Below are 12,256 nucleotides of genomic sequence, written 5' to 3'. Positions count from 1 at the left end.
AATGAGGAACGGAGAAGAGAAAGCATGGTTATAGGGATTTAGTGGGGATCTCCCCACTTCCCCTAAACCGCTGACCTCATTTATACTGTAGCCCAGCTGCCTAGGCTGGGGCCTGTGCATAGCATACAGTAGCCTAGGCCGCTGTAAGTCCATGTACAACAGCATGGATACGGAGCATCTGCCTTCCAAATACCCAAAGATGCCAAGACCCAGGTCATCGCTACCCTGAGAATGCAGATAATCTTCAAAATATTTGACTTTGCGGCTTTCCAGGAACTTGACACGTGACACAGGCAAGTGATTCACGAATGAGGAAGAATAAAGCTTGGACTTGAGTTCACTTAATGTCCATGGCCATGCAGGGCCACAGTGGTCCTCAAGGGCAGTGACCAACATCCCCGCCACTGGCCTCAAGTTACCGTTTCCATCTTCATTACCATGCAGTACGAGATGCCAGCGGCAGAGGCCAGACAGTTGTCCCAGCCCACCTTTCTGCCGGCCCTGAATGCTTCCTCACTGTTCCTCTGTTCCTAGGGAGAAGAGGCAGCCAACAAGAGGATTTCCAAAAAGATCGCTCTTTAACATACCAGCCGTTCCTTGCAGTCTATTCTACACACGCCACTGTAAGAAGCTAAAAACATTTCCACAGTTTGATACTACTGGGATGTATGGAATGGTACTACACCATCTCAAATGTTTTCCTAATATTTATAGAAATTACAGGACTGATAATTCCTTTGACACTTTTTCTTTCCTGAACTATTATGTATCTCCCATGTCCCAAATCTAAATTAAAAAAAAAAAGTCTGTTGCACTCTGGTAATGAAACCACCTGTGTTAGGTGCATTGAGGGATGGTCTGACATTGCCGATCATCCTGGAGGGCATTTCAAGGGCACGTTAATAGAACATGACTTTAGAATTTAACATAAGTATAACACGGGGGAAGAGTCCTGCAACTCTTCTCAGGTGCACAGCACCGGTGTCTTCACACACCCGCAAATATCTGTCCCCTCGGCCCCATGGCTGAGGCTGATTTAGATCTTAGTCTATAACAAGAAAACAGATGCTAAACTCACTTCATCACTATCTGCTTGAGAACCATGATGCCTCCAAAATGCTGCCTTGGCATCCAGCAAGCTGGGCCACCTTACCTTACCTTGCAAGAAACACATAGGCCTCTTCGGAAGGAAGTTAACACACAGAAACAGAGTTAGAGGTAGCCTGTATAAATCAGCCTGGAAGAAACGATGCCAGTGTATCTTCAAGAGGACATTGAGAAGAAAATGTTTGCTCCTTGCAAGGGCTTGCTTATTACAGTGTTTCTCAAGGAATTCAGCCTGGTTGGTACCGGGAGCACACTGAAGGCTACTGAAGCACGCAAACTCGCTGCGTTGTGGGAACACAAATATAATCCTGACCTCACAAGTTCTGACTGTCTCTTTCTTTGCACCTTTCTTTTCCTTGTCTTTCTTTTCCTGTCCTTCCACTCTTTTTCTTTTCTATGTTCTAAAATGTAGGAAAGTTGAAAGCACAGATCCCAAATACAGCGGAGGAAAGCAAAAAAAAAAAAAAAAAGCCCTAATAGGTTCAATGTCAAGTGTTCTGAAATCCTCAGTGTAATGAAGAGCCCTGTTTAAAGATACAAAGCATCTTTTCCATTAGTGTCTAAATAAACAAAAACAAGTGAAAGCCAGTGGCTAGCCCTCCCTTGGGTGTTACTCCAGCTGTGGAAATGTCCAACTCGTTGTCATCGCTAATTAATTAGAGAAGATGACCCCTTCCTTCAGCATTGGCTGAAAATATGACAAAGAAGTCAAGAGCTTTTCTTCTGCCTGATCACAGGATGTAAAGAAAGAGCTCTGATAGGAATTAGGACCTCACTTCTGATGGCAGAAATCACATCTTTCAGCCAAATAGACTCAATACAGGAGGAATTGGATTCAGCAGTGCTCTGCTTAGACAGTGTCTGCCAAAGGAGGCCACTCCTCATTGGCGGATGCCCACCCTACTGACAGAAGATGCCGTGGCGCTTCATCCTTCTCTCTGCCTTCCCACAGCACAGACAGATGGCTAAATACCAGTCTCGAACCACTCTCTTCCATAATCCCAGGGAAAAGTACATAACTGTGTTTCGTTTTTAATTTGCAAATTGAAACTGATATGAAAATACATGACACTGTTGAGAAACAAATACTTCCACTTCTTAAAAAATGATATTCAATCCACCAACACCCCAAATCGGCAGTGATGCTATTAGTCATTTTGGGCCATTACCTTCTTCCAGTAAGAAGCAAACAAAAGTTTTACACCCTCTGTTGAGGAGTTTTAAGTTGAGGAGTTTTAACAAATACTGAATTGCGATTTATAATATCTGGGGTCAAAACGTGCCTTGCTTATACATGTACTTTTGTCTTCTCTGATTACCCAGTGGTGAAATAACACCCTCAAAGGATTCTGACATGACCTCTTTCTCTGAGTAGGCCTCTATAAATTAAGTGCAGAATGATAAAGACACCAGAAATCAACCTTACGTATCATGTTCACATGGGTGAACATAAGTACATACACATATATAATCTATGTGTGCATACATACCATCCCTTAAAAAAGCTAGGTTTTGTGTTTGTTTTTAAATAAGGTCTAAACTACACAGCAAAGCAAACATCATAGTAGATTCCTCATAGATGGAGGCAGGGTCAACTCCTGGTCTCTCTCGCTAATTGTGAAGCTTGCAATCTCTGTTGCTCTGGTCAGTCTGACTCCGTGGTCTCTGCTTCTCTGATGCTGGATTGCAGGAGGGCCACCACGCATATCTAGCTTTTAAATGGGTCATCACACTTAATGGTCCTCACAATTTACCCACAAATTCATCTCCCAGCCGAGAAGAGCTTCCTCTGTGTTAGGTTTCAGTCATATTCCAAAAGCCACTCGACTTTTATTACAGGAGCCTCAGGAAAACGATCCAGGTTAGCCTACCTTGATAAAAGGGTCATAGATGAGGCTTGCAGATTCCTCCCGTACATCACAGGCCCCACTTGGAAACACCGTGTACTTTTCCAGACTCTGATGTTGGCAACTTTCACATAAGAGCAATGAGCTAGTGCTCGTACATATCAGATAGGGCGTTTTTAAAATTTTCTTTTTTGCTCCAAAGTTGAGTATGAGAAAGATCTGCTATGACATTGACAATCTGATCAAAATTTGGAAATCATTGAAAAAATACAGTCTGTCTCCTCAATTCATCACCTCAAATACCCATTCAGCTTCAAGACATACAAAGGCCCTGGAACACTAGCATCCTCACACCTCTTACTGAATAGGAAGGAAGACTTGGTCCTAAGCCAGGGACTGAAAGTTGGCTCAGTTTCTTCGTTTCACCCCCTTAATAGTAATTCTGATAGGAGCACAGTGTTGTCCCGGGACTAGGGGGAACATCCAAGTTACGATGAGTAGGGAGTATAGTATATACTCTGCTGCTCTATAGCTTCTGTAGTTATTAGCAGTAACTGGGTAGACTGTATTTAAACAAAATCTATATACGGTGCTGGTTATTAACAACAGAAGGGAGCTGCTATTCACAACGTATTTGCAAACATTCCTAATGGAGTTAAAGACTGAAGGGTGAGACTCTTGCCAGAGAATATGTGATCTAAACAAACAAGGGCCAATGACAGGCCCTATGATCTACGCTTATTTCCCAAGGAAAGTAGCCTGCCTGTCTTAGATACACTTGACCTGCTTGGCTATTTCTTTGACCCTTGTGGCCACTGTGGTACCAATGCTGCTTGACTTCTTACCACCTTAGTATGGGCTTTGCCTGTCAGTAGCTCATATGGTTGCCCTGGACACCTCTCACCTATAGTCCTGGGAATTCCTTATACCTGACAAAGCATGAGATATTGCAATAATATCCAGGTGTCATGCAAGCACAACATGTCTGAAGATGCTTCTGTTTAGCATCCAGAAAGGGATGCTGTAATGGACAGAATATTATAGCTGGAAGATGAATTATTTTTTTGTTACTTCCTCCAGATCAGATTTTTCTGAGATATGTGTTCATTACTGAGCAATTGGTTGCACTGGATGCTAAACAGTGACTATATTGGTACTGAGCAAACAGGACCACACTCAGCTTTCCTGCTTCACTGGTTTCCTCCGGGGTGCCATCTGCTAATAGAAAAAGGCACACGTGCATGTCTGCCTTCAGTGCTGCTCTCTAGGGAAGGCAGATTAAGCAGATATTTCCTTTTTTCCCACTGCTATGTCAGTCAACTTCTTACCTTTGGCTGCAGTGGTGGTGCACACTGGGCTGGCACAGGGTCTGTGATATAGGTCTTCTTGGGACCACTGACGGGATACATCCCGGGAGGGTTCTGATTCCCGGCTCCAGAAGCAGCATACCCAGGTTCCCGCTTCCAGGTATTAGGCTGAACTTGTTGTTGTCCATAAGAAGGATTCACATCATTTCTGCCCCCATAACCAGGCCCTGCTGCATAATACGGTTCATAATAGCGTCCTTGGTTGGGGGTATAGCCATATCCCGGCTCAGGCTGATGCCCTGGGGGTGGAATATACGCACAGTCGGCACCAGCACGAGTTGAAGGAGGAGGACACTGTCCTGACGGAGGAACTGGCTGAGTGTTATAGCCTTGAGGCCCTGGGCCATATATTTGTCCAGCAGATGGGCCAGCCATGTAATGTGGGCTGGGCTGGGCCGACTTCACTTGCACATTGAAGGTGGGCCTCGAAGGTGTGGATGCTGTAGTGTAAGAGGCTGGAACTGGCTGAGGCTGTGGTTTGAGAGTGCCGATGGGTGTCACTGGGATGGGTGCAGCCTGGGGCGAAGGCTGTGGTTTCATCGCCGACTTCTTGGTTGCCGTCAGAGGGGGCTGGTTTGGAATGACCATTCTCTTATGTCCCGTGACGGGAGTAGACACCGGAGGAGAGGATGTTAGACTAGCAGAGCCCTGAAATGAAAGAGAAGCTTGATAAAAAATGATCAGCAATAATGGAAAACAATACGCAACAGGGAGAATGGCGAATTAGGTGAAAAATGTATAAATAAGACATGGCCTTTCCTTAAGGAGCTCACCAACCGAACATTAGTCATTGTGTGCAGCACCAAGGAGATAAAACACCAGGAATACACTTAACCAAGGCACGGACTATTTACTGACTGAAAATGGAAGCAGTGATGAAAATAAGTACGTAAATAAAATTGTAAAAATTCAGGTCTAGAGTGATACTTATCAAACCATACAAATAGAGCAGTTATTTATTTCACACTCAGATGGGAACAGAAGAGACCACACATAGCCAAACCAGTTGTGGAAAGGAGGAGCAAAGCAGGAGTCATCCCACTGCTGATTGCAAAATATTTTGCCAATCTTTATAAAAAGAATGTTGCAACAACATAAAGAGAGACCTAGGATGGAAGGAACAGAAAAGGCAGGCTGGAAACAAACAAAAGCATATAAAGTTCACTTATTTTCTACATGAGTGCCAAGAAGAAACAGTGGAGAAGGTACAGTGTCTTTTACAGATTGTGTGCAAACACTGGGCTGCATCAACCAGAAAGCAAATCAGAGACTGGTCTTACACCACCAACTCAAGGTGCTGCTAAAGATGGAAACACTCGAGGAGAGAACACAGAAATAACGTTTAAGAGAATGGTCTCGACAATGATGTAATGGATACGGCACCGGAAGCACAGGCAACAGAAACACAGTGAACCAGGGAAACGATATCATATTGAAAATCTCTACACAGCAAAAACATCAGAGTGAAATGCAAGCCATGAATGGAAGCAGATGATTACGTATCCCGGTAAGGGGCCAACCACCAAAGTCGCTACGAAAGCCTTACGGCACAGTACACAGAGACAAAGAGGGGCTCAAGAGAGGACTCGGTCCCTAGGATCCACATGCCTGCTCACAACCACCCATAACTCCAGCTCCAGGGGATTTGATATTGTTTTCTGGCATTCATGGGACACCAGAAATGCATGGTATACATGTATGTATACACGCAAAAACGTCCATAAAATAAACATAAAAATTAAAAAAAGGAAAATTTAAAAGATAAGCCTTAGGATTTAGAAATAACAACAAAAATGCTTCCCTAAATGGCATACAAAAGACAAAACATTAAACACTATTCAAAATTACTAATATAGAAATGCAAACCAAATTCAAATGAGGAGTCACATCTTTGTCAGAATCTTTGTAACCAGGCAACACCAACAGGCAAACTAGTGCTGGCAAGAATGGTAGGGTCTCTGCATGCTGCCATTGGGGAGGCAAAGTGACAGGGCAGACAGGAAACACAGTAGGGAAGTCTTGAAAATATTAACATGGAACAACATACGACATGGCAATTTCCCTTACTGGTACATATCCAGTATTATTGGAATGTGGATCTTCAAGGGAAAGTGTCATTTTTATGTTCATTATAGCACGATTTACAATAACATCAACAAAAAACTTAAGATGTTTATCAGTAGATAAATATTGCGTGATTTTTACCACATGAAATGTTGAAAATAGCTAAGATTCACCAAAGCCAAGAATAGGGATGAGAGTGGAGAAGGGCTGGTGTCTTAGTTAGGGTGTCTATTGCTGTGATGAAACACCACGAACAAAAGCAAGTTGGGGAGGAGAAGGTTTATTTTGCTTCTGTTTACACACCACTGTTTATCAGGATAGGAACTCAAGCAACCCAGGAACCTAGAGGCAGGAACTGATGCAGAGGCCATGAAGGAGTGCTGCTTACTGGCTTGCTCAGCTGGTTTCTTGTAGCATCAAAGACCACAAGCCCAGGGAAGGCACCTCCAAAACAATGGGATGTCCCCTCCTCCATGAATCACCAGTTAAGAAAATGCCCTACAGGTTTGCCTACCACACAATCTTACGGAGGCATTTTTCCCAGTTCAGACTCCCTCCTCTCCTATGACTCCAGCATGCGTCAAGCTGATGTAAAACTAGCCATGATAATGGGGGGGGGGGGCGGGTATTAAACAGGGCGTTCCCAATCAATTGATCTGTTCTCAGTCAAGCAAGATAAGCTGTGAAGGTTCCCTGTTCAATAGTGCACTTACTATCATCAATACTAAATTGTGCACAATGAGAGTTTTCTTGGAAGAGACAGGAAAACAAGAAGCTATCCTGACAAGACTAAAAGGGAAGGCAAGGCCTGGCTCCTAAGAAGGGACAGGTCAGAGCCAAACCCGTGTCTTCCTGTCTCATGTGCGCAGCAATTCTCTCTGTGTCCCGGCGAAGAGTGCTACCTCAGTCCCGCACTAGCAGAACAGGGCTTCATTAATACACACTGAAGATGCTTGGAAAACAAATGGTGGAAAAATCAGCACATAAAAAGATTCAAGTCTCAGAAAATCACACATACATGCATGTATAGATGAGTGTGATATTTAAATGTGCTCAATTTTCCAAATCGAAGTGTTAAATTATGAGAAAAATTCAAGAATTCGTACAAAATCAAAAATAAGATAAAATGTCAAAATATATTCTTGGAACCACCAAATAATCCAATAAACAGAAAATATTCGGCAACATGACTCTTCAATTAACTGATTATGTGGACCAGATAAGCATTGGCACAGTTTTCTTTAACCATGAAGAACACAAATACATACACTTTAAAATAATTATTCCTGCTCTTTTTCCTTTCACATCCAATAAGATAAAATATGTAAAACTTGGGAAGAAAACTGTATACACCAAAATATACTAGTTTTAAAGACACTTATGATAAAAATATCCAAACACGTGCCAGCATACACGCAATAAAACACACAGTGGAGACATGGGGACATGGGGGAGGTTTGCCTAGGGAAGGCTTTTCTTTTTGGTACTTAGCAGAATAATGGGTTTATTATGGCATTTTCATACAGACTCCTTTTTGGGGGGTTCCCCTTCCCCCTGTCCCTGTCTCCTTTCCACTTTGCTATCAAACACGTCCTATTAGTACCCTCTTATCCCCTTTCCTTCAACCCTCCTCTCTTCTCTTTCAGTCCCTTTCTAACTCAAGGAGCTACACCAGCATTCACACCCGCACACATGCAAGCACATGTAAGAATTGAAAAGGAGGTCTTGCATACAGGAGAGATCACGTGGAATTTTAGACAAGCACACAATGGCTCTGAAGATGGGGCTCTGAAACCATCACTCAAAGAATGTGGAAGAGAGAGAGAAAGAGAGAGAGAGAGAGAGAGAGAGAGAGAGAGAGAGAGAAACTGCTTATCGAGAAGAAAACTCATGAATTGTTTCTAAGAAGTGAGGGCTACATTATTGCACTGTTTAAATGCAATTGATTGGCATTAGTTTCCAAAAGATTTGGAACTTTAAGCATCTGTTCCAGGGCTGAGTTTACAGCTGTAATAGAGAATGTGACTTCTGTTAGGCCAGTTCCTCAGTCACTGTATGCATTTATTGTCGAGTCTGTAAGATGTACAAAGTATGAACTATCCAGGCAGTGGTAGCACACACCTTTAATCCCAGCACTTGTGAGGCAGAGGCAGGCAGATCTCTGTGAGTTCGAGGCCAGCCTGGTCTACAAGAGCTAGTTCCAGGACAGGCTCCAGAACAACACAGAGAAACCCTGTCTCGAAAAACAACAATAACAAAAAAAAGTATGAACTCTATGTTGTTGTTGCTGATGAATCATCAAAGAAATCAAAGCTAATCCCTTCTGCAATCAGTTTCACCTCTGTGACATGTTAATGATTGACATTATCGACTGGGGGGAAAAGTCTAACTTTATGGTTTTTCTAGGTTCAGTTTACTTTTCCATGTCGTGTGTTACACAATGTCAAGGTCTTAACTGGGTCCTTCTTCATTAATGTCTTCAGCTCATATATTCTAATAATATACTGCTTAGTTAAACATACCCCCCCCCCCCCACATCCCTATTCCAATTGGACACTATGAAGATCAGTTTCACCTGAACGGAAAGGAACCCTTCACCTATCTAGCAAACATCGAAAATGCTTGGGTTATGACAGTAAATGACAAGTTGTAAAATTAAACAAATTCTGTATTCAACAGAATCCTGTAGGGAACCAAATCAGGAATTTAAAATTAGACCTTGTATCTTAGAATTACAAGTTCCCCAGGAAACCATACTTGAGAAAAAATATGCTGGAAAGATAGCCTTAGGAGTCAGGATCCTCCAAAACAGGACCAAAGAAAAATGACAAGAACATGCTCTAACCAGGCATTCGTGAAGAACTGATACATACAGGCATCGTGTACATTGTGAGCAGGCAGGGTCAGAAGAGCGGCCTGCAATCTAGACTGAGGTGACCATCATCTCCTCGAGGCTGGAGAGGACTAGTTGTGAGGGGTGAGGAGTGTAGCCATTTAATCACTCAGACAGACAGGTGGAAAATTCACAGTCAATAAGCCCCTGGCATCTCTCAAGCAGCATTGCTATCACCCTGGGGTTACAACTGATGTGTTGGCTTCTAGTTCATGCAATGTTGATAGTAGCTCATAATAATCATGTAATCAAAGGTCTATATTAATTTCCAACCTCACCCAGGTCAGTAAGTATCTCCATTCCAGCTGAGAACCGCTGGAAATGAGACGTAATCTACTGCCCCATGGAAATGTTTTCATCTTTATCTCTTGTTTAACCTAAGTGTACAGAAAGGTACATACGTATGATGAGGTGTAGGGATAAGTCCCGCCCCTTGGGGGGCATGTTCGCCTCGGGCTAAAGTCTGCCTATAAATTTGGCAAGCTTGCTCCCAGCCGTCCCTTCTGCTTTCCTGGTCTCCGCGGGAACGGTGGTTCTGTAAGTCTATTTCTACATTAAAGCTATATATATATATATATATATATATATATATATATATATATATATATTTACAATCTGTCTGCATTTGTTTACGCCGCTACATTTTGGCGTCCAATGTGGGGCTCGAACCCATGACCCTGAGATTAAGAGTCTCATGCTCTACCGACTGAGCTAGCCGGGCTGCCGGGGTGCTGGGGATGCAGCCCCGCCGCCCTTATTACTACAATGAGGGATGCCCTGCTGTATATGTGTTGCTTTTACTGGTTCATGAATTAAAACTGTTTTGGCCTGTGGCAGGGTAGAAGAGAACTAGGCAGGAACTCCCAGCAGAGATAGAGGAGGAAAGAAGGCAGAATCAGAGAGGTGCCAAGTAGCTGCCAAAGGAGGCAGACACCATGTCGTACTTCAAGAAGCAAGAGGTAACAAACCTCTAGCCTCATGGTAAAATATAAAATAATATAAATGGGTTAATTTAAGATGTAAGAGTTAGTAAATAAGAAGCCTGAGCTAAAAGGCCAAGTAGTGTTGAAATTAACAGTTTCTGTGTGATTATTCGGTCTGGGAGGCCAGGAGAGAATGAGCAGTCTCTGCTTACATACCTGAATTAAAATATCCAAGCTTCATATCATTACAAATAATTTTTTAATCTTTACAAAGAATTAATAATAATAAAAACAGTTAACAAGCTGGTCAAAAGCCCTCAATCCACAACGTGACCTCTTTTCCTGGTATTCTTTCCTCAGGTCCACGTCCAGAGCTTGAAACATGATCACTATCACAAAAACACTCAACAGGTCTGTCTCTTGGGTTCATCTGTATTCTGACCCTGGACTTAGACACTCAACCGATTACTTCATCTATTGACTTGAATGTCTTACATGTTTTTCAGATTCAACACATGAAAACCTTTTCATCCCTCCTACAGCTGCTTTATTCTAGTTTTCCTAATCCAGCCAGCTCAAATGAGAACAGAGGGGGCTACCCGAGCCTCTCCCCTGATGACCGCTCAAACGCCAAATCCAGCTATCACTCTTTAAATAGGGAATTTCCTGTTTCAGGTATGTCCACGTTGCACCATGTCTACTAAGAAAGCACGTGGTGTTCTTCAACAATATCCAACCAACCTGGTCACTCCTCAGGAGATCCTTCTGTCTGCAGCTACAGTGAGTTTTCTCAGATGTGCACACATCCCCACTCACTTGCTATTTAAGAGTAAGTTTGTGGAATAATAGACTAGAACCCTTCCATCTCCTGTCTTAGTAACATGCCGTGCCCTTGACTTTCACCCATATCTGAGTTACTAAGCTCTCTCACATCTGTGGCTACCCAAATGTCCAGCTCCTAAACAAACCTTGGCTTGAACCCTCTGTTGGAGTGTTTCCCATTTCTCCTTTTATTTAATATCCTATATGTATGTGTCAGCTTCTTCAAAGAAAGGGGCTTGTCACTTTTACTGAAGCAGACACCTAAATAGTTTACAACATCATAGCCCACAGCAGAAATTTAGAAGACATTTGATCAGTGAATGAATAATTGTCTTGTAAGAAAACTTCAAAATACCAGCATCTATTTTTTCCTTAGGAAATTGAGACTAAATACACGGCTACATTAGATACATGCTTAACTATAGTAGTGCCATCAGGTCCCTCTTTTCTCTAGTTTAATGACTTTAAGATAGAATTATTAATACTATTATCATTCCAAGAAGCAGTTGAGGTCCTGCATTTTTTCTGTTTGTTTTAGAAGGGGGGGGCGGTTTATCAACTAGCTGAGACTGGCCTTGAATTTATATTAGACTTCTGAGTTCTAGGATCACAGGTCATACACCAGGACACTGGGCTACTTATTATCCTTTTAAGGATCACAGTGCAAATGCAATTTTCTAACTTCATGTCTTCTTACAAACCCCCAGGCAAAAGTTCTAGAATAATTTTAAATGCATTCATGGGGCATAGAGAAAAAAAGTTACAGCAGCAGGATTACAACTTCAGAGCCAGGCCAGGATACAGAGTGAGTTTGAGGCCAGCTTGGGATATACAGTAAAACCCTGTGTCAAAGGTTAAAAAAAAATCCTGGTGGTAGTGCATGCCTTTAATTCCAGCACTTGAGAGGCAGAGCCAGGCAGATCTCTGTGAGTCTGAGGCCAGCCTGGTCTAGAGAGTGGGTTCCAGGACAGCCAGGGCTACACAGAGAAACCATTTCTCAAAACAAAATGAAAAGATGAAATAATAACTAAAAACATGGAAATAATATATTCCATGTATATCCACACAAATACAATTAATTTTTTATTCAATAAACATCTGTTGTAAGCAAGCTCTGTGTCAGAAATTGCTAATTGTTCAAGCTGCAAGAAGACAAGGACAGTGGAGATTCTTGGCAAATGCATGCTTACTGAACGTAATGTGAAGAATGTGATGAGCTATATACATGAGTCA

The 12,256-nt window shown here is 42.5% G+C and overlaps 1 protein-coding gene across 2 annotated transcripts in view; it reads right to left on the bottom strand.

Moving 5' to 3' along the window:
* Positions 1–12,256, bottom strand: part of LOC121464860 (LIM domain containing preferred translocation partner in lipoma) — a 601,897-nt gene that overhangs the window by 219,282 nt on the left and 370,359 nt on the right. For both annotated transcript variants that reach the window (XM_041677943.1, XM_041677944.1), the window contains exon 7: positions 4,283–4,969. In XM_041677943.1, the coding sequence (XP_041533877.1) occupies positions 4,283–4,969 (687 nt within the window). The remainder of the gene's footprint in view (positions 1–4,282; positions 4,970–12,256) is intronic.

Source organism: Microtus oregoni, unplaced genomic scaffold (genome assembly GCF_018167655.1).
Source record: "Microtus oregoni isolate MIOR12 unplaced genomic scaffold, Mior012 000029F_ref0000214, whole genome shotgun sequence".
Lineage (NCBI taxonomy): Eukaryota > Metazoa > Chordata > Mammalia > Rodentia > Cricetidae > Microtus > Microtus oregoni.
This window is presented reverse-complemented; position numbering and strand designations above follow the sequence as displayed.